Source organism: Mustela lutreola, chromosome 3, assembly GCF_030435805.1.
Source record: "Mustela lutreola isolate mMusLut2 chromosome 3, mMusLut2.pri, whole genome shotgun sequence".
In the NCBI taxonomy this organism is placed as follows: domain Eukaryota; kingdom Metazoa; phylum Chordata; class Mammalia; order Carnivora; family Mustelidae; genus Mustela; species Mustela lutreola.
Window position 1 is genome coordinate 44,939,083 of NC_081292.1, and position 27,612 is coordinate 44,966,694.

General features: G+C 39.6%; 1 protein-coding gene across 1 annotated transcript in view; it reads left to right on the forward strand.

Annotated features, from left to right (window-relative positions):
• Window positions 1-27,612, forward strand: part of PIP4P2 (phosphatidylinositol-4,5-bisphosphate 4-phosphatase 2) — a 56,334-nt gene that overhangs the window by 3,998 nt on the left and 24,724 nt on the right. The window contains exons 2-4 of the mRNA XM_059166059.1: window positions 19,169-19,317; window positions 23,858-23,964; window positions 25,353-25,476. Coding sequence (XP_059022042.1) covers window positions 19,169-19,317; window positions 23,858-23,964; window positions 25,353-25,476 — 380 coding nt within the window. The remainder of the gene's footprint in view (window positions 1-19,168; window positions 19,318-23,857; window positions 23,965-25,352; window positions 25,477-27,612) is intronic.

Sequence of the window (27,612 nt, forward strand, 5' to 3'; positions counted from 1 at the left end):
TTGCTATATTTAATGGATTTGTTTATTATTTCATTTTACAAGTAGGATATGGCAAAAGAATATGACCGTTACATTGATAAGACTTCCTCTGTGAAAATAGTTTGTATTTGGGGTTGTCTATTTATCTATGTATTTACTATGGTAATGTGATTATCTACTTCACTACAATTTTAAAGGAATTGTTATACAGAGACAGTTTCATTTACTTAGTTTATTTCTGTCATTCATTCAGCAAAGAAATATTTGAGTACTAGCCAAGCTCTGTGTGGTAGGATGGGAAAAACAGATATGACCTCTCTTCCAGTTTAATGGAGGATATTGAGACATAAATTACATAATCATTTGAACAAATGCAAAGTGCAGTGGGGTTGAGGATAGTGCCAGAAATGTATCCAGTGCCATGAAAGTATGTAATAAAAAGATTTAACCTGGTTAGGGAAGGCCAGAAAGCTTTCCTGAGACTTCATTGAGGTTTTTAAAGTTGAACTTGGCAAAGGCAGGGCCTGGGAGAACATTCTAGACTAAGAAAACAGTATGTACAAAAGCCTTTGGATGGATAGAGTATGGTAAGTATAAGGAACTGAAACAAGGCCAGTGTGGCTAAAGTGAAAGCACCAATAGGGAATATATTGCAACTCGGGATTGGAGAAGTGGGTGCGGTTGATATTCTCCAAGACCCGCCTCTCCCTCCAAAGAATCCTGCTTTTTGGTATTCAAGTCCTTGGGTAGGTCCCCTCGTTGATTTTGGACTGACCTTGTGATTCAATTTTGACTTATAGAATAAAGCAAAAGAGAGCTGAATGATTTTGGAGACTAGGTCATAAGAGGTCTTGCAGCTTTCGCCTTGGTCTCTTATAAAGTGCACCCTGAAGAAAGTAACTTGTCTTGTAAGAATTTGAATGCACTGAGACTACCTTGCTTTGAGGAATCCCTAACTGGGGAGGCTACATGGAGAGAGGGATGCCTGACCAGCTCTCAGACGTGTAAGTGAAGAAACCATATTGTTGGATGCCCAGCCCAGCTAGGCCTTCAGATGATTCCAACCCCAGCCAAATTCTTATTGTACCTGCGTGATAGAGTCTAGATGATTGCCATTCAGCTCAGGGGGAACAATCCACAGACTCATGAAAGGTAGTATTAAACTGTTGTTTTAAGTCACCAAGTTTTGGGGTGGTGTGTTCTGCACCAACAGAGGACCAGAACAGTACGTATTGCTCAGTGCAGGCAGGGTATTTTTGGTCATGTTGAGAAATTTTGCCTTCAGCAAAGGGATGCTCTGGTTACATAATTATTATTATTATTAAAATTGAAATATAGCTGACACACAACGTTACATTCATTTTCGGTATAGAACACAGTGATTAGTGTTTATGATATGCTATCTCACCACACATGTGGCTATCATCTGTCACCATACATTATGGAAGTACCATGGATTATATTCCCTGTGTCATACCTCTTATCCATGTGACTTATTCATTCCCTAATTAGAAGCCTGTATCTACCACTTCCCTTTCTCCATTTTGCCCACCCTCAGAGCTCCCATCCTCCTCCCGCCGGCCTCCATCAGTTTGTTCTCTGTATTTATAGATCCGTTTTTACTATTTGTTTGTTTCTGTTTTTTTGTTTGTTTGTTTTTTTCAGATTCCATATAAAAGTGAGCTCATACAGTATTTGTCTTTGTCTTATTTCACTTAGCATAATACTGTCTTGGTCCATCCATAATGTCATAAGTGGCAATATCTTGTTCTTTTTTTATGGCTGAATAATATTTGATTGTGTGTGTGTGTATACATACCACATCTTCCTTATCCATTCCTATGTTGATGGACACTTAGGTTGCTTCCGTATCTTAGCTATTGTGAATAATGCTGCAGTGAACATGGGAGTGCATATATTTTTTGGATTACTGTTTTCATTTTCTTTTGGTAAATACCCAGTAGTGGATGGGATTACTAGATCATATGCTATTTCTATTTTTAATTTTTTGAGAAACAATACTATTTTCCACAGTGGTTGCACCAACTTACATTCCCACCAACAATGCACGAGAGTTCCTTTTTCTCCACATCCTCACTAACACTTGTTGCTTCTAGTGTTTTAAATACTAACCTTACTGACAGGTGTAAGGTGATAGCTCATTGTGGTTTTGCTTTGCATTTCTCTGATGACTAGTAATGTTGATCATCTATTCATGTGCCTGTTGACCATCTGTATGTCTGTATGTCTTCTTTGGAAAAATGTCTGTTTTTTTTTTTTTTTTTTAAAGATTTATTTATTTATTTATTTGACAGAGAGCGATCACAAGTAGACAGAGAGGCAGGCAGAGAGAGAGAGGAAGGGAAGCAGGCTCCCCACCAAGCAGAGAGCCCGATGTGGGACTCGATCCCAGGACCCTGAGATCATGACCTGAGCCGAAGGCAGCGGCTTAACCCACTGAGCCACCCAGGCGCCCAAAATGTCTGTTTTTAAAATGTCAGTTTTATAAAAGGATTTTATTTATTTGACAGAGAGCAAGCACAGACAGAGGGAGTGATGGAGGGAGAGAGAGAAGCAGGTTCCCCACTGAGCAGGGAGCCTAATGCCGTGTTTGATTCCAGGACTCTGGAAGCATAACCTGAACCGAAAGCAGACATTTAACCACTTGAGCCACTGAGGTGCTCTGGAAAAATGTCCTTTTTTTTTTTTTTTAAAAAAAAAAAAAGATTATTTATTTATTTGACAGAGATAGAGACACACACAGCGAGAGAGGGAACACAAGCAGGGGGAGTGAGAGAGGGAGAAGCAGATTTTCCACTGAGCAGAGAGCCCAATGTGGGGCTTGATCCCAGGCTCCCCGAATCATGGCCTGGGCCCAAGGCAGATGCTTGATGACTGAACCACCCAGGTGCCCCCAAATATCTATTTTTTATTTTTTAAATCAGTCTATTTCTGTATTAGAGAGTGAATGAGAGGGGAGCGATAGGTTGAGGATAGAATGAGGATAGATGGCTTGGGCGGCTACCGTCTGATTCACGCAGATCTGATAAGTCTGATTCATGCAGATCTGATAAACTGCTATGCAGCGTAGCTCCAGGCAGTGGTGGAGGTGGAGAGACAAGATGAAGTTACAAAAGTCAAGATGGCTTGTTGTGGATTGGCTGTGAGAGTAAGAGGAAAGCGGCAAGGCTATCTCCCAGAGTTCCAGTGTCCACAACCTGACGGTGTCATTGCCTATGCGGAGATGGAGAACACCAGAAGAGCATCAGGTTTTGGGGAACGCAGATCATGAGCTTAGTTTTAGCTAGGATACATTTAAGATGTTTTCAGATATCCAGGAAGAGATGGCAGATAGGCAATTGCTTCCACAGGTGTAGACCAGAGAAACGAGGCCTGGGCCAAAAAATAGAAAATTATGTTATTGACATATTGGTAACAGCTAAATATATGGATGTCAGTTCAGAACTTCCCAAGGCCCCACCCGATGTGCCATGCAATGTGCTGAGAGAACATACAAGGATTAAGATATGAGTTCTCCTCAGTTCTTAGAACAGCAGAGGCCTCCAGCTCTGCATGACTATAAATATATTGTCACTTTCTCTGGGTACTGAAATGTAAAAAAGTTTGGGGAGCTATGTATGAAACTACTTAGGGAGGCAAAATAAAATAAAAAGAAGAGAGCCCGGGCGCCTGGGTGGCTCAGTGGGTTAAGCTGCTGCCTTCGGCTCAGGTCATGATCTCAGGGTTGTGGGATCGAGTCCAGCATCGGGCTCTCTGCTCAGCGGGGAGCCTGCTTCCTCCTCTCTCTCTGCCTGCCTCTCTGCCTACTTGTGATCTCTCTCTGTCAAAAAAATAAATAAAATCTTTAAAAAAAAAAAAAAAAAGAAGAGAGCTCTAGGATGGAGCTTTGAGAAACTCCCACATTCAACAACCAGTTAGAGGAAGATGAGTCTCCAAAGAGACTGAGAAGTAGCTTCCAGGCAGGTGGGAGGAAAACCGAAAGACTCTAATATCACAGAGTTGAGGAGAGAACACCTCCAAGAAAGAAGTGGTCAAACATGTCAAAAGCTGCAAAAAAGAGCAAATAGATAAGGACTCAAAAATGTCTTTTGAACTAGTGACCTCAGTGAGAGTTGTTTCTATGTGTTTATATTCAAATCCTTTGTAAAGAATTGAAGCAGTATTCATTTCCATCTAATGTAGTATTCTAATGTAGATTTACTTAGTTGTAAAATCAAAGCCACTTCACTTCCAAGAAGAGGCTAATAATATTCCCTTATTCTGAAACACTTGGGTTTCCTATGTAACATAATTAAAAGGGCCTTGTCCTTTTCTTTTCATCTTTGTTTCACTTTTTAAAAATGTATAAATTTGAAATTGCTTGATAAAATGTTTCCAGTGACTAGAAAATAAATTGGCTTCTGGTTTAAGAGATAAGTTATTTACTATGTACTCCTGTACTCCTCACTCAGAAACTGCATAGTAAATACGGTATATTTTTAGTGACCCTCTTCTGTCCTCTACCTGGAAAAAATCTAAAGTTAGAAGTGGTGCCATAAAGTGGGGCAAAGTCTCATTTCATTTAGAACTAAGTTCTGTACTAGACTATAATTTTATTGATTGTCTTAGTTCAGGCTGCTGTCACTGAATACCATATACGGGATGGCTTAAACACCAAATACTTATTTCTCACAGTCTTGGAGGTTGGGAGGTCCAAGATCAAAGTGCCTACAGATTCCGTGTGTGGTGAGAGCTGGCGTCCAGTTTGCAGAGTGCTGACTTCCTGTATCCTCCTCACATGGTGGAGAGAGCATGAGAGCGCCCTCTCATTCCTTTCCTAACAGTACTAAAAAGTCATTCATGAGGGCTCTGCTCTCATGACCCAGTTACCTTCCAGAGGCCCCACCTCCTACAACTCTCACGTTGAGGTCGAGAGGTTTGACCTGAATTTTGAGGGGCCATCAGTCCATTGCACTGAGAGTTCTTGAATATATTTCAGCAGTCTATCACATTTCTGAACCTCCTTGCATCCTTGCAGAGTTCAGGGTTGGCTGTGGATTGGCAGGAAAAGAAAATGTAGACCCAGGGATCTACACCACATGCTTAACCCACTGTAAGATTAAGATTAACTTTTCATTTCATTTGCCAAGGGTTCTGAAACCTGCTGGAAGCCAGGTTGTCACAGTGAGTGGAGAAAGATGAGGCATATTTGAGAGCAGCTACCTGCCACTCCGTGAAGGCTTCGATAGGGTGTGCACCAGCTGTGATACTGAGTGAGGAGGGTCTTGCTGAAGCTTGATTTCGTGATATGCTGAAGCTCAGGCCACGCTTAGTAGACTTTTTTCAAATCGGTTCTTGAATCAAAATCTGCTTCACTGAGGCCACATCTTTAAGGGAAAATAGAGCCTAAACACTGGTGAAAGGTATCTGCCTCCAGCTGTCCAGTATTGTGGCAAGCCCTTTTCCTAGTCTCATCCTTTTCTATTATTTGGCAGGGATCAGTCTCCATGATTTTTTTTATTCTATTTTATAATGCCCACATTTCTTCCTGGCTCTGGCTCTACCCAGCATCTTTAATACTTTAATCAAGATGTGTTTCATTCAGTCAGTCATCCTTTCAAATATTTGAGTGCCTATTATACTGTTTCAGATTTCTGGGAGCCTTCATTCCCATTAGAGTTATATCCAGTGAGCACTGTAATTTCCGAGAGTGCAGAAAATAAAGCAGGGCATGAGGCTGGAGGGTGGCTGGCTGCATGGGGAGTGTTTCAGATTGCTTTGGGAAAGAGACCTCGGAGATGACAATTGCTGAGACCTGAAAAATTAGTTGGGATCAACCATTGGAAGACAGAGGAGGAATGTGCCAGGCCACTGGAACAGCAAGTATAAAACACGATGCTGTTTCAAAACATGGCAGGCAGTGGGCTAGAGCATGGTGACTTAGGGGCTAAATATGGCAGAAGGGGCTAGGGGACTAGACTAGGAAAGACAGAGGAGATTTTGTAGGTTACCATCAGGAGATTTGACTGTATTCTGAGGGTAATGGAAAGCCATGGAGGGTTTTGGAGCAAAGGAGAGACGTGAAATACTTTGTTTTTAAGAAAATCATCCTGGGGGTACCTGGGTGGCTCAGTCTGTTAAGTATCCAACTCTTCATTTCAGCTCAGGTCATGATCTCAGGGTTTTGAGACTAAGCCCTATATTGGCCTCCATGCTGGGTGTGGAACCTGCTCACGATTCTCTCTCTCCCACTCCCTCTGCCTCTTCCCCCCTTAAAGAAAAAAAAAAAAGGAAAGTCATCCTGGTTGGTTTGTGGAGAATGGATTATTGGGGGGAAAATAGGACACTAAGAACACCTGAGACTAATCAGGAGGCTGTTAATGTGGCATAGGCACGAGGTGATGGTGGTCTGAACCAGGGTGGAGGTGATGGAAACAGTGGGATGTGGTTGGATTCAGGCCACATTAAACATAGATCAGCAGGATGTGCTCTTGGATTGAATCAGTTGAAAGAAAGGAGTCACAAATCTCCAGAAATAACCCAAGCAACTGGGAAAAAAACTGCTTTTTTTCTAAGATAGAGAAACAGGAGAAGGAGTTAGGTATGGGGGGCCGGGGCCAGTGGAAATCAATATTCTGTTTTAGACACGTTGAGTTTTTGAAGCACCTTTAGTCCTCACTTAGTTGGAGGTGTTAAGTAGGCAGCTGAATGCACAGGTCTGGAGGGTAAGGAGACATCAGGGATGGAGAGTAAATGTTATTCAACAATTATTTATCACCCATGTGATAACACTCACTGTGGTAAGAGGAGATGCTCCCAATTTCCCATTTATTTTTAAGGACTCTGCATGATGTTTTCAGGAATGTCTAACTTTTAGGGTAGAGCATTCTGTTAAAGTCTTGCAAGATTTCCAGATGGGTACAGATGTTAGCCAGATGGATACAGATGTTCGAGAGGCTAGTTAGCCAGATGGATGTTCATAACTGTCTTTGAGGGCAATAAGCAACTCTCTGGGAAGTGATCCAAATGGGAAAAGCAGACAACACTGGATACAGCTTTGAACTCAGCTGCTTTGTGTTTTACTCTTGTGAGGATGAAGAGATGTTGCATACACTGGGAATGACATCCGTTTAACAGCTTTTTTATTTTTTAACTTTTTTTTTTAGATTTTTATTTTTTTATTGACAGACAGAGATCACAAGTAGGCAGAGAGGCAGGCAGAGAGAGAGAGGAGAAAGTAGGCTCCCCGCTGAGCAGAGAGCCTGATGCGGGGCTCCATCCCAGGACCCTGAGATCATGACCTGAGCTGAAGGCAGAGGCTTAACCCACTGAGCCACACAGTTGCCCCAATAGATTTGTTTACTGAAACGTTTGAGAAGACTCTTTTTTTTTTTTTACTTTAACAGCTCTTAAGACGGAATATATTTTGCCTGTTGTTTTCTGTTCTTTAGAGACAACTTCTCTACTTTTTTTGTGGGGTGGGGGAGGTGGGGAGATACACTGGAGTTCGTGTTGCTTTGGCACTCTTCTAGATTCTTTCCTTTCCCAGATTGCTGTTGTAAAGTGAATTTCTTTTTCTCTGTAAGAATTAAAAAAAAAAAAAAAGTGTAAAAGAAATGGAAGGCATGGCTCCTCTTCCTGGCCTTCAGGTAAGTTTGTCAAGCATCATGTAACTAAATCCCTTTATAGTGTCAGAGGTGATCTTGCCACCAGGTAGGATTTAGCCTGTGGGACCTGACACTTGAGTTCTCTCTGCCAGTGATCAGCTGCTGACCTTAGAATAGTTACTTTGCATCTCTGTATCTCAGTTTCCTACCTGAGAAGGAGTGATTTAGTATGTTCCTTTTTGGTTTTATATTCTATGACACAGTTGTTCTTGGTAAGGAATCGAGAATATATCTATAACTTTATAAAGTATAGGTGGTTATTATCTTACCGCACTGTTTCACTTAAATTCCTATTCCATCATCTTTTGAAAATAGGGAAGATAGCATATTGAACATTAAAGAGTATCATTAGCTCTTTTGAGTGTTGGAAGACCAACTAGCGTGGAGTATTTTATTCTGTAGAACGTATTTGTATGTACCATCTGACTGGTTAGGGCATTCTATCAAAGCATGTATTTCTAAAGGTTATGGGAAAATCTTTCTTCCTTCCATACTTGGTCAATTTTTGATATTTAAGTATGGTAGACTCATAATAGGGATTTTAAAACCATGTACAAGAAAGCCTCTAATTGTTCAGCGTTTGACCACATGATTTCTACTGAGGGAGAATTTGTGGGAAGGTATGTGACAAGATGAAATTTTATAGTTTCAGAGATTAAATGCTAAGATTTCACAATGTGAAATGGGAGTAAATTTTTTTTTTTAAAGATTTTATTTATTTGTCAGAGAGAGAGAGACATTGAGAGCACAAGCAGGGAGAGTGGCAGGCAGAGGGAGAAGCAGGCTCTCTATCAAGCAGGGAGCTCGATGTGGGACTTGATCCTAGGACCCTGGGATCATGATCTGAGCCAAAGGCAGACGCTAAACTGCCTGAGCCACCCAGGCATTCCAGTAGTGAGTAGATTTAAAGTGAGAAGACTTTCACAAACTCCTGAGTCATTATTAATCTTAGGCCATAGGATGTTTCCCAGAAAACACTGACTTCTACTGAGCTGAATGGATTCTACCAATTAATACAAAATATTTCAAAAACTTATAGGAAAATGATTTTTCAAATTTACAGAATTCTGGGATCCCATTCTCATGATTCTCCATATAGAATACTTTGCCATGCTCAACCAAAGAGTATCTGTATTTGTTACCAGCCCTAAATGAAGACATAGGTTATTATTAAACTATTAGACACACCTGAATACAAGACGACCTAAGTGCTATGTGTTAGAGCATGCCCCACATCTCTATACAGGTCCTTGCCCTTGCGCCTTGCATTTCAGTGTGCTTGATTTGATCCATTCCTCCAGCCTGTCAAAGTCTTTTTTTTTTTTTTTAAAGATTTTATTTATTTATTTGACAGACAGAGATCACAAGAAGGCAGAGAGGCAGGCAGAAAGAGAGAGGAGGAAGCAGGCTTCCCACTGAGCAAAGAGCCTGATGTGGGGGTCAATCCCAGAACCCCGGGATCATGACCCGAGCTGAACTCAGAGGCTTTAACCCACTGAGCCACCCAGGTGCCCCTCCAGCCTGTCAAGGTCTTAATGAGGGGGATCTGTTCTAAAATGGAAAACACATCACTGTGTGTACATGCTGTTCCTTAAGACCATACTCATTGCCTCATACTGGTATCATTTACTAGTCACTTTTAGTCTTTTCTAGGTAAGAATATACTGTTTACTTCCTATAAGTTGATGAGTAGGAAAGGGACTTTGGAATCTAAAACATTCAAATTCTGCTCATTCATCAAAGCCATTTTCTTTCATATAATCTTTTCTAATCTCTATTACTGGAAGACCTATGTTCCCAAAGCAGTATCTCTCAACATTAACATTTCCATTTCCATTTTATTTTATTTTATTTTACAGAATGAACTTGAAAACGGGGTGAGGGGCAGAAAGAGAGGGAAAGAGAGGGAGTCCCACGCAGACTCCATGCTCACCTTGGAGCCCCACATGGGCTTATTTATTCACTAAATATCTTTATGTACTTACTGTATGCTTAAAAATAAATATAAATAAAAATAGATACGCTTAAAAATAAATAAGTTCATGTCACTCCATTTTTGTGTCTGATTTTGCTTAGATTTATGGTGAATATGTGCCAAATTCCAAAATTATGAAACTATTGACTTCATCTAGAATCTTTTTAATCCGTACATCATTTTTTAAATGGATGAAATATTTTAAGATAGAAAATACTGAGGGATGCCTGCGTGGCTCGGTTGGTTAAGCCACTACCTTCTGCTCAGGTCATGATCCCAGAGTCCTGGGATCAAGTCCTGAATCAGGCTCCTTGCCCAGCAGGGAGCCTGCTTCTCTTTCTGCCTTTGCCTGCCACTCTGCCTGCTTGTGCTCTCTCTCTCTGACAAATAAATAAATGAAATCTTTGGGGTGCCTGAGTGGCTCAGTGGGTTAAAGCCTCTGCCTTCAGCTCCGGTCGTGATCTCAGGGTCCTGGGATCGAGCCCCGCATCAGGCTCTCTGCTCAGCAGGGAGCCTGCATCTCCCACCTCTTTCTCTGCCTTCCTCTCTGCCTACTTGTGATCTCCCTCTCTGTCAAATAAATAAATAAAATCTTAAAAAATATATACTGAGTATAATATCATTCGTATATCTTACTATCTAATTATGCTGGACCTTGGGTTTTTGTTTTTAAGATTTTATTTATTTGTTTGATACAGACAGAGAGAGTGAGCACAAAGAGGGGAGTACAAGCAGGAAGAGAGGCAGTGGGAGAGGGAGAAACTGGCTCCCTGCTGAGAAGGAAAATGGACGGGCTTGATCCCAGGACCCTGAGATCATGACCTGAGCTGAAGGCAGACGCTTAACCAACTGAACCACCCAGCTGCCTTTTTTTTTTTTTTTTAAAAAAAAAAAAAAACACAACGTAATCTCTATGCCCAAAGTGGGGTTTGAATTCACAAACCTGAGATCAAGAGTCACATGCTCTCTACTGACTGAGGCAGCCAGGTGCCCTGATTATGTTGGAACTTAACATTCTGCCATGCTATTTCATATATTGAAGGAAATAAAATTACTAATCTGGTTGAATTTTTTTTTCTTCCCCATATATTGAGGTCATTTTCCCTTCTCAAATTCTCTCTTATCTAAAATGTCTTGTAACAGATTTGGGCTCCGTTATAGTTGAGTATATTTTATAACTGATTTATGAATATTTATAACCTTTAAGTTATCATTTAGTGTGTATACTTACTTATATGTAAAGGAGTGTCTTCCTTTCTTTTGAAAATGCACAGTCTTTAAAAAATGTAGATACAGGGGTGCCTGGGTTAAAGCCTCTGCTTTCGGCTCAGGTCATGATCCCAGGCTCCTGGGATCGAGCCCCACATCGGGTTCTCTGCTCCGCGGAGAGCCTGCTTCCTTCTCTCTTTCCCTGCCTGCCTCTCTTGCCTACTTGTGACCTCTGTCTGTCAAATAAATAAAATCTTTAAAAAAATAGTAAGAATAAAAAATGTAGATACATAGTAAAAATGAGCTGTCTCTGAAGAATGACAGAATAGGAGTTCTTTTCCTCCTTAGGCTATAGGAGGAGTTTCTTAATTTCTAGGCAAGTGCATTTTTTGTCCTGGGAACAACAATTTGTTTTTCTGTACTGAAAAACACATTTTTCTTGAAACACATGCTTTCTTGGAAGCAGTATTGCAAGGAACAAATTATAAATGTGGCCTTCCATGTAAACAGTATGATTATACATAAATCATGTCAGAAAAAAATTGCATCTTTTGAAATCAAAATAAATATAGTAGTTGATCAAGTGAAAGAAGAATACATAACTTGGGGCCCCTGGGTGGCTTAGTTGGTTAAGCATCTGCCTTCAGTTTAGGTCATGATCTCAGGGTCCTGGGATTCAGTCCCCCTCACCCCCCATCAGGCTCCCTGATCTAGGGAGAGCCTACTTCTCCCTCTCTCTCTTGTGGCTCTGCTCCCCCTGCTTGTGCTGTCTCTCTCTTTCTATCAAATAAATAAAATCTTAAAAAAAAAAACCCAAAAAGGAATACATAACTTATTCACTGTCAATACTTGAAGAAAGCTTAGTGTTCCAGATGAAATGCATTATTAGAATGAGGCAGAAATGTTGCCTTATGGGAAACAGCGAGGTCAGTCAGAAGCTTTTGTCATCCAGGAACTGGTCATTGGCAGGTCATTGGGCATTTCTTGCCAGCATCTCCAGTTATGTGGCAGTGTTTCGATAGGGCCCAAATGCCTGAGACCATGAAGGGAGGGACAGACAAAAGTTTAAAAGCTCAGAGTGGAATTCAATTCTCATCAGTACCTGCTGGAAAGAACGCCTCGTTTGCTATTGCTATGGGACGTGCGGTCAGCCGGTGCACATTAGCTCTTACAAGCAACATCAGAGGCATTCGGATGTAGATGGATGTTGGTTCCAAGCTGATATTACAGCCACACTCAGTAAGGTTTGGATGTTTTTCTAGAGCTGCTGTGTCAGAGAAAGGAGTTAAAGGTAACAATTTGGAGAAAGGCTGCGGTATTGGAGGAAAGCTAAACTGTACTGGAATGACTCTATCATCGGCGTCCCTTGCCCCCACCCTACACCCTTGATGCACACTCTGCCTAGTTAGGGTTAGATGCCCTCCTCTGTGCTTGCAAAGCCCCTGTGCCCATCCTTATTAGAGCACTTTCCACACCCAGTTGTACTTGCACTTTTGCTATCTTTCTCCATGTTAAGAACACGAGCCCTGCAAGCCCTGAGTCTCACTCCCCGAGGTGTTTCTGATGTACCTCCAGCACTGCGCCCTGCTCACAGTACATGTGTGTGACCCACGGACTGCTCACTCCCTCCCGGGAACCCACCGCAGAGTGCCTGGTGGGCTACTGCTTTCCTCCCGAATAGAGCTGAAGGTCTCTTCACTTTCTCTGGCCTCAAAGCTCATGGTGGGGGTTTGTATCACACCCTCAGCTACAAAACTGGGATTGCCCGGGAGCAGCAGTCCAACGTAGAAAAAAAGTGAATTGACGTAGTATGGTATGGGTATGCATGTTTCATCTAATAAATTCACTCCAACATTCTAATACCCTAAACCTCTGATTCTTCTTCTGCGCCATGCTGGGGATGTTCTGACATCCCAGCTCCGTTGAACATAAGGCCGAGTCTCACCAAAAGACAAGGAAACGGATAGAGAGCTACTTCCAGCTTTAAAACTAACATCCAATCCAGAGTATCTGCTAAATGCACCCATATAATTAAATTTGGCTCAACTCAGTGTTAAGTTCCATCCTTTTTGGTTTAACGCTCTGGGGATCTACCCCCACACATATTATCCAGGTTTTTGAACATATATATTTTCAAAACCTTGCAATTCTCTTGATGTATAAGCTAGTGCTTCCTGAGTCATGCTTTCGACTTGTCCTCCTGGAACATGTTGAGATGTGAGCTTAGTTCTGTGTTTTGAGGCAACCACAGGAGAGGATGAGTCTTAAGGAAGATGGCTGTCTACTCCTGAGACAGTTTTCCTGTAAGGGAAGGCGTGTCTCTTCAAACACAAGGAGAAAAGCAGCTTTCTACTCATTAAGGGAGGCTCAGAGGGACTCCAGGTTTCTCATTTCTGTTTGGCCACAACCAGATGCACCTATTCCATGTTTCAGGGGTCCACTCCTTCACAATCAGCATTCCAACTTTCATAGGAGAGCTTGGTACTGCTGTGGATTTACCTGACATTATAATTTTGCAGTCTACGCTATTAAATTTGTGTTTGATTTACAGCAGTGTAAGCCCTGTGACAATTGGACATAAGGGTTACTTCTAGGGCTGCAGTAGAAGTTCTCTGGGTTCTCTGACTGTGACTTAAGCTGAGAGTTTAAAGACCTGAGCTTCCCATTTTCTTTCTGTAAATTCTCCAAGGTATTCATGGGACTCCACCCCATATCACAACCTGGATAGTAATTATTCCTGCCCTAATGGTCTAGTGAAGTAGCCATAACCATCACAGTCATCTGCAGGGGATAATCTGACTCATCAGGATGCCACTGAGAGCCACCAATTTCTACCTTACTGTGTCTGTCCCACTGGTGAAGGAGCTCGGCACTGCATTTGAACCCAAGGCATGATCAAACCATTTCTCTAATCCCATTAAAAAAAAAAAAAGATTTATTTATTTTTTGAGAGAGAGAGAGAGCAGGGGGAGGGACAGAGGGAGAGTGTGAGAGAGAATCGCAAGCAGACTCCCCACTGAGCATGGAGCCAATGTGGGGCTCGATCCCACAACCCCAAGGATCAGACCTGAGCCAAAATCTAGAATTGAATGCCCAACCAACTGAGCCACCAAGGCACCCCCCAATCCCATTTTTGAGGGTCAGTTTCCTGAGATTACTCTTGGCATGAGTTTTTCTATCAGTTAAGACCTGGATATAGAAACCACACTGGAATATAATAGAATTGTTAATTAGGTATGAAGTTGTTAACTAGGTAACTAAAAGGTAAAAATGCTATCCTTTGGTATCAAGTAGGTATCAGATGTGGGGAGAATCTGCCATGAGGTCTAGGGTTGAGAGAACAGAGGGAAGTGATTGGAGTCATTAAGATGTAATAATTTAGAGTTTGGGTCGGTCGGCCAGCTAGTACTGATGTTCCTGAGCTCTGGAGAAAGACTGTACGCTTGGGGCAAGGGCTGTAAGTCCCTTCTTCCTCCCTCAACCATGCAGGCTTCTTGTTCACAGAATGTAGCCTGCCGCCAGCTGGCAGAGTTCCAATGTGGTCTGCAGAGCTTGGCTCCAGCATGACAAAGCAGAGAAGGCTAAATTTGGAGCGAAGGGTCAGTAACGTAATAAGTAGGACATTTACCCTTCCATGCTGGCTGTAGCCCAATGGAACCTTCTGAGGGTTTCATGGTACTAGAAGAACCCAAGAGTTTTCCAGAATAGTTTTGTTTTTTTGGTTTCATAGAGCAGGTCGTGATCTTCCCCTTCTCATGCAGGGCTGAACTCGAGAGGTTTCAGCCTGGAAGTAGTAACCCATACCAGCCAGCCTCACTCTGTCCCTTATCCATATTCTCCACAAAGTTCCTAAGGAGGAGAAAAAGCCAGCCAGGGCTTTCCTTGCAGGCTGGCCCTTTTATACTTTGCCTGCTCATCCTTAATCATAGTGTCCTAAAATAGCTCTCATTTTAATTGGATGTCATTTTTCAATTTTGAGACCACATCTTTGTCAAGGGCCTGAAGGAGGGAATATATAGAGTGCATTAGTGAAGTAAGTGAATTAAACTGGAAAATATTGCCATCAAAGAGGCTTATAAAGGAATAACTGAGCTAAGAAAGGTCAGTGCAGTCCAGCAAAAACAATTTCAACCTTTAAAATGCTGGAGGATATCTTTGGGAAAAAAAAAAAAAAGAAGTATGGATTAATACACGAGGATGAAGTAGCAGGACAAGGGGTTGTTTGATATAAATAGGTAAATTAGGTCTGTGTTCATGAAGGGAAAATGTAATTTGATCACATGTGGGTTTACAGAACAATAATGGTTCTTTCGGAGTGTTTCAGTAAGACCATTACGTATGCCTTGTGGTTTGTATTCTTTCATATTGGCTCTTTTACGAATCTCGGTTTTTCTGTCAAGTTTTTATTATCATAAATGGATTCTTCTTTTATACTCTGTCCTATTTTTTATTTTCCCTGTCTTCCACCTCCTTCTCCTCTTCCCTTTTAGTCCAGATCTGATTCTTGTTTCTACAGGAAACAAGTAGTATTTCTACAGGATTCTCACTAGTTCTTATGTTTTTGCCTGTATTAAATTATTCTCCAAGAGAGACAACGGTTATTGTGGAGAAGCCTCTGGGAATGCACTCAGCTCTTGACTTTGCTGAAGGCTGTATACAAATCTATTAAAAAGTTATAACCTCTGGGCCTCAGTTTTCTCTTCCATAAGGTGAAGAAAGTAGACTGTGTTATTCCTAATACTGCTTTAATTTTTAGCATGGTGTAACTCTGGAACTTTGAAGGTGTTTCTCAGGACTGGGGGCTACTGGTCTAACAAATACTGCTCACTTGGAGGAAAAAAGGATTTTTCACTTAGGTAAACCCCATAGAGAAAATGACCATTGTTTAAATAAAAAGCCTCTTCCAAAATGAAGACTTTTTGTGGCTGTCAATATCTAATGATCCTCAGTTCTGAGATAACAGTGGACCTTTTATCCAGGGCAGAAATTTGAAATAGGTATGGTACATACTACCATATGTGATCTGTTAACTTTTAAAGTGAAAAGAGACAGAATGAACAATCTAAATCGCCAATTATTACAGGTTTACTAACTATGGAATGGATCTCAGAAATTAAAAGTCCCTCACAAAAGGAGAGGGAGTTACAGGTGATGGTTTTTTTGCGGTGGTGGTGGTGGTGGTTAAAGTATCAGACATATCTCTACATTGGTTTAGGGCTGAAGTAATGGACAGAAATTTGAGACAAAAGGCCTGGAAGCACTGTTGAGTGGAGCAGTTAGGCTGCAGCATCTGTCATTCTATTGATCTCTTGGACGGATTCTGTTCATCTGGTGGGCCAGACCAGTGTCTCCTGACTACCTCACCTCTGTCAGTGCCTGATCTGGAGGGTATTCCTCTATAGTAGAGACCCTTTTTTCAGTGAGGCTCGCTCACCTGCTAGGACCCAAGCTCCTCTTCAATGAGAGCAGCAGTAATATACTTAGTGTTATTTTCGCAAGAGAAATAGATGTGTCTGATAAATTTCAAGTGATTCACCCATCCATTCACCCACTCATCCATCCATCCATCCGTCCAATGGATAGTCACTGGACATCTACCGTAGACCAGGCACTAAGACAAGTACTGGGGAGTCCGTCCTAAACAAGCCAGACACAACTCTGGTCTCATGGAGCTTACAGTCTCTCCCATCGTAAATTTCTGATCCTCACTTGTTTGTCTTTTCCCCTCCCTCTTCTTCTCAAGCTTCCAAAAGATTCAAGTGTATTTTTGTCATAATCGAAAGCTTTTGTTTTTTTTTTTTTTTTTGATGGGTTACAAATTATGTAGTACAAATCTTAGAGAAAAAATTCACAGGTTTTGTCGGTTGTGATGCACTTGAAATGCTTTTGTAACCCCCCATTGGGATTTTTAGATTCTTTTGAGCAAAGCTTTTGCCTGTTGGAGTCGATGGGCTTTCCTGGCCTTTTGTGTATGCTGCAGTGTGTGGCTTCTCCTTCATCCCCTCATCCTTAATGCACTTGTTTTCTTGGTGAAATTCTCTTGTCTTTAAATTTCGTTTCTGTCATATTATGTAAGATGGAGACCTGGAATGATGGGAGAATCTACTTCATGTTACTTCATAACTCAGGAAAAGGCAAGAGATGAAACTACTTTTATTAATAATGCTAATAATTATTAAAGCAATATTTATTAAACACCAGGCAGTGTGTCTAGAATTTCTAGTGAGGTATATATTTGTTTCCCCAGAACAATACCTTCTTTATTGAGCTCTGATAAAATAATCTGCAATTTGCAAGGGCTCCAATGTACTGTTGAGTCATTGTTCCTTTAGCCTGTTTTTCCTTCTTGATTAATACATTACAAATCACTCTGGATCAACCGTAAATTCTTTCAAGGATTTAAGGCTATTTTTATAATTTAAGACATCTATAGCTTCTTTTCAAGTTCAGTATTTGGCAGTGTTCTGGTAGAAGCCTCCCAGAAATGTATGCATATTGTCATTTTAAAGTGGCCTCTTTCAGGGCCTAACTGCTGTGGAAATTTAGCTTATCATGAATCATTCATTATTATTATTTTTTATTTATCTTAGAGAGAGTGCGTGTGTGTAAGTGGGGGGAGGGGCAGAGGAAGAGAATCTCAAGCAGACTCCACCCCCTTGCTGGGCGTGGCACCTGACTGGGGTCTCACTCCCACAACCCCAAGGTCATGACCTGAGCTGAAACCTAGAGTCAGAGCCTCAACCAACTGAGCCACCCAGGCACCCCTTATTGCTAATCCTTTGCTAGTCTAAAACAAAATCTATACGATAAATCTCAAGGATGCCAGGTGGTAATATGTGAATTTTAAACATACTATGTTTATGCTATGCTTTAAAAAATAACACAGAGTTCAGAATCTAATTCTGTGCAGAGGAAAATCTCTGTTTCAAAAATAAGTCTTTTCATGATTAGCTATAGTGATTGAGTTTTAGAGTATCACAGAAGCCCTTTGCGATACTTGTTCTCTTTAGTGGGGCTTCAGTCATGAATCACGTGTTGAGGTGTGGCCCTGTCTAGAAGTCCTAAGACTATACCTTTCCTCGAAAGGGCCTCCTATGCCTGTAATTGAGGTAGCTACACAATGCGGTCGGGGTGTCCCCTGTAGAAATTCCCATTCCACAGTAGTACATCTGGATTCTCTTTTTCAGACTTCTACAACGTCTGGTAGATGAGCATGATTCTGAAACTGGGCTTCCACTCTTCACCCAATCAGGCAAACTTAGGACTCAAAAAACTGTGTGTGTGTGTATTCTGGCAATTTTCTTTTCTTTTTTTAAGGTTTATTTAATTATTTGAGTGAGAGAGAGAGAGCACAGAGTGGGGAGTGGCAGAGGGAAAGGGGCAGGGAGAGAGAGAAGCCCAAGCAGACTCCTTACTGAGCACAGACCCTGACACACATGGGGCTCAGTCCCAGGACCATGAGATCACAACACAAGCCGAAACCGGAAGTCAGATTGCCCAACCAACTGAGCCACTCAGGTGCCTCTGTTCTGGCAATTTCCACACACACTAAAGTGGTAACGACAAGATGACTTTCTATGTCATTGTATTTATTCATTATCAACATTTTGCTAATCTTGTTTTATCTATTAAACCATTGTTGTCTTAGAGTATTTAAACCAAATCCCAGACATCATGTTTTTTACCCATAAATACTTAAGTGTATTTCCAGGATTTTCAATGTTAACGTTAAAAGTTTGAGATAAGGAAATGTTAAGTTTGTTTTTGTTGTATGTCTCAAATTAGCATTGTTCCATTCCAGTTAGCTCTGTTCCATGATGATATGTTTAGTTTTCCTTTTGTCTCTCCTTAACTGCCCCCAAAACTGTCCTGTTATTGACATGACCAACAGTTACATACTGGTCCCTTTGTAAACACAGCCTGGCAGCTGCACAATTTATGGGTATTTGTAAGTGATTTAGAAACTTTGCTCTCACTGACTATTTCTTTTTCTTGGTAATCAGATCATTAGTGTCACATTCTTTAGGCATGAATCATCACTTTCCCATTGCAAGCTCTACGAGTTTATGCAGGAACAGAGGGGTATATTGTGTATAGGTTAGTAAAAAGAGTCCAGATGATTTGGGTAGACTGAGGCAAACATGATTTAGTTTTATCAGAGGAAGAATTATTCTGTTTCACAATATAGTCCCATGTGTTGTTTGTGCTCTGAAACTAGGATAAGTTGGCTAGCTCTGAAAACATAAATACAAGAATGAGGTCATTTGTGATAGTTTCTGCTTTGCCTCTATTCTCTGTAAAACGCTGGCTCTGATTCAGTGACTGATAACCTTTTCAGCGGAACTCCCACCTCCGTATACAGCCATTGCCAGCCCTGATGCCAGTGGTATTCCAGTAATAAACTGCCGTGTGTGCCAATCTCTCATCAACTTAGATGGCAAGCTTCACCAGCATGTGGTTAAGTGCACGGTTTGCAATGAAGCTACGGTAAGTGAGGATTTCCATTAATAAAGCATAAATTATTATCTGACATCTTGTCTCTTAAGGAAATACTCCAGTAATGTTACTTGAAGGTAGATGTGGCCTGCATATAGACATGGCCATATTTTCTCATCCTTTCTTTCTTCTCTCTAGTTCTCTTTTACCATCAAAGATGTCTCTGGGTGTTTAAAGCTAATTCCATTATGAAAATCTCATGGTGAATTTAAATATAATGCCATTTGGCTCTTTATTTTCTAACACAAGACTGATCCTAGTTAGGTACTTACAATTATCCTCAGTGTCTATCCACAGCACAATTAAATCCCTTTTGATTTTCACAAAAACAAAGATATGCCAAATTTTACTTCAAATGTGGACTTTGTACTTACCATGTCGAAAATTATTTAAACTTAAACATCTGTAGGATGTCTGTATGGTTTTTCTGGACGTAAGATTATGCATTTATTACTGACACCTGTGCCAAAGTGTTTACAAATAGCTTGGTATTTTATGCTATTTGCTTGATAGTAATTTAGAGAAATGTTCAAAAAATTTGAAGAGCACATATTTTTTGAGCTGGACCTGGAGAAGAACAACTACATTTTAAGTAGAATATTTAGTTTCAAGTAATGAAGTGGTATTAGTTAGATTAGATATATTTCTACTTTTATGGTTAGGCTTTATTTTAAAAATTTCAATGTCTCTCAAAATCTGCAATTAAATATCAGTTGTTGGTATTTGTATATTTTTCCTTCTTAGAAAATTCTCAAAAAAAAAAAAAAAATCAGCCAGAGTTTATTATGTCTCTAAGAAAAATGAAACATGTTTATTGGACTTTATATCTTTTATAGAAAAGTCATAAAATAAAACCTTAGGTCATGAAGCAATATGTTTTATTGTAAGTATGTATTTTTTATAAGGGACATCATTTGGAGATGAGCTTTACTGTGTAAATGGAGGTGATACTGGCAAAACCAGCTATTTTCTTTTTAGGTTGAACACTCCCTAGCAAACCTGACATTAACCTCCGTAGTTTCATTTTAGAATTAACAACCAAATAAGAGTTGTGAGACATAGATGACAATTAAAAACAAAACAAACAAAAACACCCAATACCTGAAAGGTGTTTTTTCGATTTGATGCTACTGTTGATTTTTTTCTTCTGTTCCACCATCCCTACAAATTTTTTTCTTTGATGAGTAAAAAAAAAACTTGTAAAGCTTTATATTTACTCTTGGAAGTAAACAGAACAGGCTGTGGATTTAGCCAATAGCCTCAATCTGGATACTCAGAAGTGATGAGTTCATTATTCCGGAACAGTAGGATGTAGGTACAAATAAACTACTTCTGGACATAAAGAAAATTGCACTGACATTTTTATATCATTATAACTCCTGTTAAGTAAGGAAGTGTAAGTATTTCTCAATATTCTAGAGAAAATGAGTAGTATCTAATGATACTACTGTATCTAATGATACTACTGTGTGGAATACTAATAAATACTAATACTAATGTGTGGAATCAGTTACATTACAGGGAAAGAGAAGAGAGGGAAAATGTATGTGAGGAGTGTTTTAACAGATGACTTGTCAATGTTTGCAGTGTAATTGATCTTGAATTTATGAGTGAAGAGGTCTTAGGCAACTAGCAGCTTCTCTGGAGAAATTCTGGGTCGAAAAGAACAGGTAAATGCCCCAACAGAGCAACTAACTCCCTTCTGTTCACTATCTCCGTCTCCTGCTCAGTTTCACTATGGTTCATTCTCCTCATGTCACCTAAAACAGGAGATCAGTGAGTCTGTTCCCCTGATAGGAACCTGATATTTCTGAGGAGATTTAAAAAAAAAAAAAAAAAAAAAAAGAAACATAACAAAGCAAGCAAGCAAACAAACAAACAAAAATAAGGCTAATGAAAGCCCTTCTTATTTTAGTAGATAGAATTGGGAAAGAAATGAGAGAAGTTGGGGAAGAGAAAAGACAGAAAAATTTTAGCAAGGTTTAGAGAATACAGAATTTAAGGTTAAGGGAGAAGCAATTTTTAGAGCTAGTTAATGGAAAAGTCGAGAAGTCCTGGAGGAAGAGTGGAGCTAATTGGCTGCATGATTGATTATTATGAGTCTGAGATCTGGAGGCTGGTGGACTGGGTCTTGAGTACTACCTGGCTCTGCTGCTTGGTAGTTGTCTATCCTTGGGACTCTGTGGTTTCCTCTTGTAGAGTGGTGTAATAATAACATCTACCTAATAGAGTTGCACTGAGATTACAGGGGTAAAGTGTCCAGCACAGTGCCAGGGACATACAAGGTCATTTTACTAAGTAAGAACATTAGAACTTATGCATAAGGACAATGCCATTTTCACCCCCATTTCCCTATAGGCCAGACATGACCAGGCATGGGCAGACAATAAAGACCAGTTCTTCTAGTTCATTCACCTTATTTTATAAATGAGGGAACTGAGGTCTAGAAATAAGTTGGGAATATAATTTAAAAAAGTTTGCCATTGGCCAAGTACATATTTACTTAATGGGAAAATTTGGATGTATAGGATTTAACCCAATTTCTGGTTTTCTTGATATTTTAGATTGGATAGTAACACATTCTGGATGTTTATAAATTTTAGATATTTACAGATTTTATCTGTTACATAGTTTAATAAATTGTTGATGACTTACTAATAATTTTTATATATTTCTAATAAGATTGTTTACTTAAATTTCTCATTTTTTTTGAAATGTTACAGATTCACAGAAAAGGTACCAAAAATAGTACATATTATGTACAGAGAATTCCATAAACCCTGTACTCACATTCTGCAAATACGTTAATATCATGTCACACTGGCTTTCTCTCTCTAAATGAATAAATAATCTTTTTTTAAAAAGAAACTTTTAAGACAATTACAGACATGGGGTTCTTCTACCCCTAAACATTTTAGTGTGAATTTTCCTTACAAAGAAAAAAAAAAAGGGACATCCAGTTATATAATCATAGTACAATGATCAAATGCAGGAAATTAACATTAATACAATGGCTATTATCTGGTCTTTGGAACTATCTCTATTTGCTCAATGGTTCCATTAAAAACAAAACAAAACAAAACAAAACAATATGGTCCAGGAGTGAACCCAGAATTCCATGTTGTATTTGGATATCATGTTTCTTTAATATCCCTTTGTCTGAAATGTAGTCTTTCTTTGTCTTTGATTGCCTTGATATTTTCCAAGAGTACAGGCAAGGTGGTTTATAGAATGTTCCTCCAGTTTGGGTTTGTCTGATATTCCCGGATGATTGGATTCAAGCTATACAGTTAGGTAGGTATGCCCAGGAGTGATGAGCTAGTCGTCTCACTGCTTCATAGGTTATCTACTCTAACAAGCCTAAGTTCTTGTTTATTTATTTAAAGATTTTTAATTTATTTATTTGACTGAGAGAAGGAGAGAGAGAGAGAGAGTGCACAAGCAGGGGGAGCGACCCAGGGAGAGGGAGATGCAGGCTCTCCCCGTAAACAGGGAGCCTGATATGGGTCTCAATCTCAGGATTTGGGGATCATGACCTGAGCCAAAGGCAGATGCTTAATTGACTGAGGCACCCAGGCACCCCACTAAATCCTCATTTAAAGGAGGGTTTTCTTTGGTATTTATTCTTCCCTTTTTTTTAAAAAAAATTTTATTTATTTATTTGACAGACAGAGATCACAAGTAGGCAGAGAGGCAGGTGGAGAGAGGGGGGGAAGCAGGCTCCCTGCTGAGCAGAGAGCAGGGGCTGGATGCAGGGCTCAATCCCAGGACCCTGAGATCATGACCTGAGCTGAAGGCAGAGGCTTTAACCCACTTTGCCACCCATGTGTCCCTATTCTTGCTTTTTAAATTTACTGTAAAGTTTTAAAAAATGTTAACATTAAGAGTTATTGCAAGTTGTTCCTTTTTTAAGTTAAAAGATGTAATAAGATTAATCATTACTTATATTCTAGCAGTGAAGGAAAGTTCAAATTTGTTATATACTCCTTTTTGCCCAATATTCTTAATGAGTTTGCACCTCCCAAATAGGTAGATGCAAGGAACTTCAGTGAATGTTTGTGAAAGACCCGCGGATCCAATTAATAAGCACTTAATAACCTAACCTATGCCTAAAAGCCAGCGGTTCACAGAAAAGCAAACAAGCGGTTAGTTATCCTATCTATCTTCTGGGGGAGAGGTCTTTCATTTGCACTTGGTAGCACAGTTAGTTGACTTTGGTCTTAAAACTTTAAAGGGAAAACAATTCTTGTTGTGAACTTAATTTTTCTTCTCATATTAAAAGGGCACTGCCAACTAATTTTGAAATATGCCCTTCACAATTACATCTGTGAAGCCCCAGATTTTCATAGAGTGCTTGCCAACATTTGAGCTATTTAAAACCACTTATGATGCATTTTCCTTAACCTGTACTTTGGTAGCACTACGGGGGGCCTAAGTTTTTAAGGAATCATTTCCTTTTTATATACAAACAAGCTTTGGCAATCTGTCCTTCGGTTAATTTGCTGTGTTTGCATTTTCTTCCCTTATCTAGCCAATCAAAAACCCCCCAACAGGGAAGAAATATGTTAGATGCCCTTGTAATTGTCTCCTCATTTGTAAGGACACATCTCGGCGAATAGGATGTCCGAGACCTAACTGGTAAGAGATAAAGATTCATTCATTCATTCATTTGTTCATCCAACAAGTACTTATTAAAGACTCATATGTGCCAGGCTTTGTTCTAAATAGTCTTTGTCCTCAAATTAATTGCAGGACTGAGATTATTATTTTTCTTTGTTAAAAGAATGATGTATTTAGTTTGAAATTAATGATCACAAGTATTTATAAGATATAATATTCTTGAATGAGCAATGAAAGTTTTCTTGATGTTAAATAAGTACTTAATGCACTGTAATAGACTAGTGACTCCTTAAACTGATAAGTAACCCCTTATCCCCATTGTTATTTATATAGTGATGTTATTAAGAACACTTGTAATAAGGGTATTTTGAGATCGCTGGTTGCAGCCTGCAGACCAGTGTTATCTGAGTAGATAGAGTAAACCCAGTCTGGAACGCAGGCAGGCAGGTGTTTAAATGGTTGCAGTAAAGATGTTTCTATTTGCAAGCCACTTTAGATATCTGTTTTATTGGTAAAGGGAGGGGACGCCCAACTGTCATGTAGATATATATATATATATATATATATATATATATATATATATATGATGTGAATATATATGATGTGATTAAGATCGATTCAAATAAATATGTTTAAAAGAAAAAGAAATGTAAAAACCCCAAAAGTAACCACCTAGTTTACCTTTGCTTTAATTCATCTTAACCTGGAAGTGTGTTAATCATCATTGTGTACCTCACTGTGTGCTATACTTGTGTTTGCTGAGCATAACCTATGCAAGAAATTCGGGAGCTATTGGCCATTATCAAATGCTATTATAGATGTGCCCAGATAGGAGTATATCAAGACATTTACTGTGTTTTTTCTGTGATTTCTGGCTTTTTGACCATGATATGTGTCATTTGCAACTCCATCTGATGGAATAGATAGGAAAGAAACCACCCATTTTCCTTTTTGACCGTCTCTGGTTAAATAGACATCAAAGAACTCCAGCCTACCCAGAGAAGTTTGGCTGTGAGCACTTTGGCACCTTCATGGTACATGTGTATTTGTTGATGTAGAATGTTTTAACTTGTGTAGTCTTCTACCAAATTCAACTTGTCTTCCTAGATAGGGAATGATAAAAACGATTTTCTGATTGGAACTTGTAAGAATTTGGAAATGGCAGTTAAATGGTTCCCAAGGCCATTGGTTAGAAACAACACCATAATATATGGTTTCCATCACAAATATGAAACAGCTTTCTTTTTTTGCTTTTGAAATTATTGCCACTTTCTGTGAATTTGGCTTCGAAGCCTGACAATTTATAAAACAAGTGTAATCTATTTGCAGTGCCGTACCGTATATTACAGGTTTTGCCCTCCATCCATTTGTGGGATAATGAAATTGTTTTCTTTCTCTCTCCACAGTAGACGCATAATTAACCTTAGCCCAGTAATGCTTATTTCTGAAGAACAGCCAGCTCAACCTGCATTGCCAGTCCAGCCAGAAGGTACAAGGGTCGTGTGTGGGCATTGTGGAAACACATTCCTGGTAGGTAACCAGACATTTGTCATAGTGGCATCAGTCTTTACATGTAGATGTGATCATATAGTTTTGACCACGGCTCAAGCTCTTCTAGTTTTGTCCAAGTCCAAATTAATCAGACGATTAAAAGAAAGCCTTTTTAAGAAAGACAGTTAATCAGAGGTTTAGCTAGGGTGTCCTACATCTTTAGTGAAAAAGGTGCATCCTCTGATTGGTTCATTTGCATAAAGGGGCCTCTCTGGGTAGGCTAATGGGAAACAGTGCCCTTTCTTTCTGGGCTTAACAACATGGGTGTCTTTGGTTGGTGAGTGGCTAAATCTTAGCTTTACTGTCACCTCCCCTCAGCAAAAACAAAGTGCACAATCTCATGTAGTGGCCCTGCTTAGTGGTTTCTAGAGTTGAGAAAAATTCTTATTATAATTTACTAATTTTTTCCTGATTTTTAAAAGTCAAACTTGGAGTCAAGGGAATTAACTCTGGTGTCCATAATTAGGTAAACTACTTGGAAAAAAAGTAAGAAGGTGAAAGGGGTTATATATATATATATATATGCAAAAGTTCTTGTAAAGAACAAGAGTTCTTGTGTTACTACTTTTGACTTTAAACCCTAAGTTTGGTGATTTTTTTTTTTAAGATTTTTTTTTTTTTTTTTAAATTAGAGAGAGAATGAAATAGAGCATGAGCAGGGGAAGGGGCAGAGGGAGAAGCAAATCTCCTGCTGAGCAGGGAGCCTGATGCGGGACTTGATCTCAGGACTCCAGAATCATGACCTGTGAGCTGAAGGCAGTTGCTCAACCAACTGGGCTACCCAGGCACCCCCAAAGTTTGGTTTTTAAAAGTTAATTTCATAGTGCTTTACTCTGTCGGGAATATTTTCTTTTGTTATTCAGCCTTCATAGGAGACAGCATATTTTCCTTAGAACCTAAGTATTAAGGAAAACTTGCAGAGTGTGAGCAGGGGCAGGTTTGACATCACAGCGGTCTCCCATCTCCCACCACAAGATCTACTGCCTTGGGATTAACTAGGAGACGAACCCATTTAAGAAAGTATAGATGATTTGCTTTTTTTCCTTTCTACTTTTTTTTTTTTTTTTAGTAAAGTAATTCATGTACATAATTCTAATGTCAAATGGGATTATAAAGTTGATAGGGAAAATAGCAGTCATCCCTAAATACCGTCCCCCACATACTTTGAACTCTTTCAGCAGCTCTCCTGGTATTTACCTACATGTGTTTAAATTGTTTGCTTATTCTTTTTTCCTTTTGATTAGGCAATTTTAGATATTTCCTATTACCCTGTACAATGCAGGTTGAGGACTTAGCACTCATAACACCCTTTCCTCCAGTCTTCTCTTTACTCCGTGGTCTCAGTAAAATTTTAATATTTTATTTAATTAAATAATACTTAGTGTTTACCTTTTTTATGATTAGGTAAATTATGTTCACAGCTGAGCCAGGTAGTATATACTCTATTTCAGTACTGTATGGTCTTTCAGAATTTGTTAATTTTTTTGTTAGTAATTGTCTGTCGTCCTTCTGGAGTGCTTGGCTGGTGGCCTGCCCAGTCAGTAGAGCATCCAAATCCCGATCTCCTGGTCATGAGTTGGAAACCCACATTGAAAGTAGATATTACTTTAAAAAAAAAAGAATAATTGTCTCTCCTCCTTTTGAATTTGTTTAATTTTCTATGTACAAATTATTTCTTCCCATATTCTTTTAAAGGACTGTAAAATTACTATCAATATAGTCATACACATCAGGAATCTATTATTGAGGCTTCCAGCTAACAGCTGCCATCACGGGATTTCCCTTCATCATTATCCTAGGAATTCCTTTTTCCTTTTCCTGTCTTGGATCCTGGGTCCTCCTCACAGTTCTTGGTTTATTACTTCATTTTGGTGTAGCACATCCATTCTTAGCTTTCTGAGAAAATGCAATGCAAGGAAATAAATTTGACAACTTTTACTTCTTAAATGGTTTTTATTTTTAAAGATTTTATTTATTTATTTGAGAGAAAGAGCGAGAGGACACAAGCAGAGTGAGAGGGAGAAGCAGGCTCCCTGCCAAGCAGTGAGCCCCTATGCGGGACTTGATCCTAGGACCATGAGGACACAACCCAAGCCAAAGGCAGACACTCAACTG